Source organism: Nomascus leucogenys, chromosome 13 (assembly GCF_006542625.1).
Source record: "Nomascus leucogenys isolate Asia chromosome 13, Asia_NLE_v1, whole genome shotgun sequence".
NCBI classification, from domain to species: Eukaryota; Metazoa; Chordata; class Mammalia; order Primates; family Hylobatidae; genus Nomascus; species Nomascus leucogenys.
The window spans coordinates 35,758,820-35,762,736 of NC_044393.1; the positions used below are offsets into that span (position 1 = coordinate 35,758,820).

General features: G+C 64.5%; 1 protein-coding gene across 1 annotated transcript; it reads right to left on the reverse strand.

Moving 5' to 3' along the window:
- Nucleotides 1–420: 420 nt before the first annotated feature.
- On the reverse strand, nt 421–3,272 carry AVP (arginine vasopressin). The gene is made up of 3 exons (XM_003277950.3): nt 2,421–3,272; nt 840–1,041; nt 421–668 (listed from the first exon to the last, which is right to left on the reverse strand). Exons 1-3 carry the CDS (start codon nt 2,538–2,540, stop codon nt 496–498), a joined length of 495 nt encoding a protein of 164 aa, XP_003277998.2. The 5' UTR covers nt 2,541–3,272; the 3' UTR covers nt 421–495.
- Between the last annotated feature and the right edge of the window lie 645 nt (nt 3,273–3,917).

Genomic DNA, 3,917 nt, shown 5'->3' on the forward strand with positions numbered 1-3,917 from the left:
TGGCCTGTCCCCTCTGCCTCTCTCACTCTTCTCTCCGTCTCTGTCAATGTCTCTGCATCTCTCTCCAATATTCTGCTGTCTCTTGTCTCTGGGTCTCTTGCTGTCTTGTCCTCCAGGCCTTTCCCCTCTCTGCCTTTACTTCTTTCCCTCTGCCGGAGGATCCCCAACCCACCCCCTCCAAGGCCACTATCGGCCTCTGGTCTCCCCCTCCCCTGCCTCCCAATTCGCCCTGTCCCTCGGTCTAGCGACACCTCTGCGGGTCCCAGATCGCTTCCTCTACGGGACCTGTCGCTTCTCTGGGGTGGATCTGCCCCTGACCTCAGGTCCGGCGACTGGCCGGTCGGCGTGGTGGCGGGGGTCCGCGCCCCCACCTCTCTCCCCTTCCCTCTTCCCGCCAGAGACTGAGACAGACGCGAGGCCGTGCATTGGCAGAGGTTTATTGTCCGTGCTGCAGGGGCGGGCGCAAAGAGCGCGCCGGTGGGGCTAGCGGGGGGCTCAGTAGACGTCGGGCTGGGCGGGCTCGAAGGGCTCGGGCGCCCCGGCCAGCTGCACCAGCCGCAGCAGCAAGGCCCCAGCCGGCCCGTCCAGCTGCGTGGCGTTGCTCCGGTCGCTGGCGCGGGCGCGGCGGTGAAAGCCCTCGCGGCACTCGGGCTCGGTCATGCAGCTCTCTGCGGGGAGGACGTGTGAGCACGGGCGCCCTGGGGTGGGCGCAGGTCGGGATGCAGGGGCCCACAGCCTCCCTGCCGGGCCCGACCCGCCCCCACCCCGCCGCAGGCCCGCGTCCCCCGACTCAAACGGTCTGCCCCCGCCCCAGCCCCAGGCCCGCCCCTGCCGCGCACCGTCGTTGCAGCAGACGCCGAAGGCGGCGCAGCGGCCCCCGCTCCCGCACGCCTTCTGGCCGGACTGGCAGGGCGACGGCAGGTAGTTCTCCTCCTGGCAGCGCAGCGCCTCAGCCGTGCCCACAAAGCAGCCCAGCTCGTCCGCGCAGCAGATGCTGGGCCCGAAGCAGCGGCCTTTGTCCCCGGGGCCGCAGGGGAGGCACTGCGGGGACGGGCGGGATGAGCGGGAGGAGGGGAGGTGGGAGTCGAGGGGTTAGAGGGGAACCCCGCGATGCAGGGATGCTGGGGTCCGGGGCTCGGAGTGCGGGCGGGACACTGGGGGCTGCAGCTGCAGGCGCGCTCGGGCGCCATCTGGGCCTCGACCGCGGTCACGGGCGGGGCGTCCGAATCTGCTCAGCACCTTGGTTTCTTGGATGACCTCTCAGTGATAGCCCTCAGCGTCCTCACCCTCAGCTAGGGACGGGTCTCCCGTGGACTACAGCATGGGGAGCCCTTCCTCGAGCCTCGGGGCCATCGCTGGTGGGCGCCACTCTTGCAGCTGCCCCACCCTCCCCCATTCCAGACCCTTCCTCCCTCCTCGCACTGCTGCGGCTTGAGCCCGGGCCCACCCCCTTCCCCATTACACCATGCAGAGAGGCCCTGCCCATCCAGAACCCCGGCCCTTCCTCCCATTTCCTGTCTCCTCTCTTGCCTTGCCCCTGGCCCCCGCCAAGCTTGTCGGCCTCAGCTGGAGCCCTGACCCCTGCTCAGCCACCTATGACCTATCAGGTGGGTGGCAGGGGCCTGAGCCCTAGAGGAGAGCACGGACACCCAGGTGCCTCAGGACCCTAAAGGAGCCCAGCAGGAGGAAGAAAGGCTGCGGGGGTTGCCGACCCGGCCACTCTCATCTGCTCAACAGCCGGTTCTCTGGCGCAATGGATAGCGCATTAGACTTCTAGCTGAGCCTGGTGTGGTGTAATTTGCTCAACGGCTCATCATTGAGCCTGGACAGAATTGCATGCACATCGTGACTGGATTTCCTTCAGCTCTGCTGGAAATGGAGGAAACGTCCAGCACTACAGAATTAGGCCAGGTTCCCAGCAGAACTTCCCCACAGGATGCCCCACTCAAGTGCGCTCAGACCAGCGGCCATCTTCTGTGTGGGGGCCTGGGTGCCTGTGGCTGGGAGGCTGGGGATGGATGAGGAAAGCCTCCAATGCTAGGTAGGATGGAGCCTCTGCTGCCCCAGCCAGTCCAGATGCAAGAACGCCATGGGCACAGGGGAGGCCATGATGCCCCGTTCTCCCTATCTAGCCCCAAGCCCAGTCACCGGGGAAGCATCCCTCATTTCCCTGCATCCCTGCCTGGATGGCAACAGTGACCAGGAGCCCCTTCAGCCTCTCCCAGCCTCCTCCAAAGCCTGGTCCCCTCTGGCCCACCCCATTGGCTCCTCTGCCCAGCCATGCTGTGCCTCCCTCTTCCTCCGCCGCACCTCCCCTAAAGGCTACCACCACCCATGACTTCCCTCTTTCCTAGCCCCTGACCCAGGGTGTCAGCACTGCCCACTATGGCAGCCCTGAGATGGCCCACAGTGGGAAGTACCTGTCTCAGCTCCAGGTCGGACATGGCCCTCTTGCCGCCCCTCGGGCAGTTCTGGAAGTAGCACGCAGAGGAGAAGGCCAGTAGGCCGAGGAAGCAGGCGGGCAGCATGGTGTCGGGCATCCTGGTGCACACAGGTGGACCCCGTATGCAGCGCTGCTTGCTGGTTCTGTGCTGCTGCCTCTGCTGGCTGCCTATTTATGTCCGCAGGTGTTCCCTTGGAGGCAAGACACGGCCGCCACCCCCTCCCCAGTGGCTCCCCAGGAGCCCACGGCCCCCAGGTCCCCAGCCGTCAGCAGTGATTCAGGCATCTGGGGACACACGTGGGCCTGTCTGTACAGGGGATCATGGGGGAGGGGTACGGGCCACCAGGCTGTCGTGGGCCGCGGAATGACAGCAATTGCCTCTACTGTGACTGCAGCGTTCTGGATTCAGGGAGAGGGACAGACTGCGGGGTCACCTGGAGACCGTCTCTGAGCTTTCTGATTACCCAGAAATGGCTTAGGGTCCAAGAAGAGGGTAAGAGGAACCGAGGGGCTGGGTGTTAGGGGCAGGGACAGGCCCTGGCCTAGGAGCTGTGGGGCAGGGGACAGCCAGGTGTGTGGGGAGGGTCAGACCTGTGACAACAAGATAAGGGACCAAGAACAGCACAAGCCCAGAGTGGTGAGGACAGGGGCTGCACCAGAGACGGGAATCCCTGCCTCGTGGACAAGGCAGCCGCGGTCGTGGAGTCAAGGGACACAGAATGAGAGGGGCTTGTTCTCATAGGGTAGGGGGGTGGCAGGCTGCTGGGGAAAGTGCAAGACATGACACCCCCGTACCCCCATAGAGCAGGGAATGGGGACTCAGGCCCTGAAACTGGGGGCCTTGGGGACACATTTGGCACATAACCCATCACCCCCTCCCAGGTAGAAACATGAGTGTGGGGAGTTACTATGGGGAACAAGAACTCCATGCCAAGTAAGGTTCAAAGGTGGGGGGAGCCCCAGGAAACCTGACAACTGTTTGTCCCAATTCCTACGCCCACCAGGACCTTAGTATGTGGCAACCAGGGCAGGTATATCTCAGGCCTGGGGTGGGAGAGCGGGGGGGTGTCTGGGCCTGGGGGAAGGTGCAGAAGGAGCCATACCTAAATGGACCCAGCCCGAGAAAGCCACTTTTGGTCCCTAATCCCAAGGTGGCAGGTCTAAAGAGGACATGGCCTCTCTCCCTGGGCCACCAGAGTGCCCTGCTGGTCTGGGGTTCAGGCCGGGTACCCCCTGCTTCTCAAGCTGTGTGCAGTCTCCAGCTCTCGCAGTTCCCACAGGCTCTTGGCCTCCTCTCCAGGGTGCACACGGGTGCTGCGAGGAAATTCCAGGGGACACAGCAGCCCTGTCTCCATCAAGGGCAGTGAGGGGCCAGCAACCCAGGAGTGGCCTCCTACACTCAGGCCATGGCATCGGCCTTTTCAGGAATGACCCCTCAGGGACTGCAAGGATCCTTTGAGAGGCAACACTGGGC

Coding starts and splice junctions, on each gene's coding strand:
- AVP (XM_003277950.3), bottom strand. CDS start 2,540: ATGCCCGACACCATGCTGCCCGCCTGCTTCCTCGGCCTACTGGCCTTC. Junction 1,042..2,420: donor CCGACCTGGAGCTGAGACAG/GTACTTCCCACT, acceptor CCGTCCCCGCAG/TGCCTCCCCTGCGGCCCCGG. Junction 669..839: donor CGGCGTCTGCTGCAACGACG/GTGCGCGGCAGG, acceptor TCCTCCCCGCAG/AGAGCTGCATGACCGAGCCC.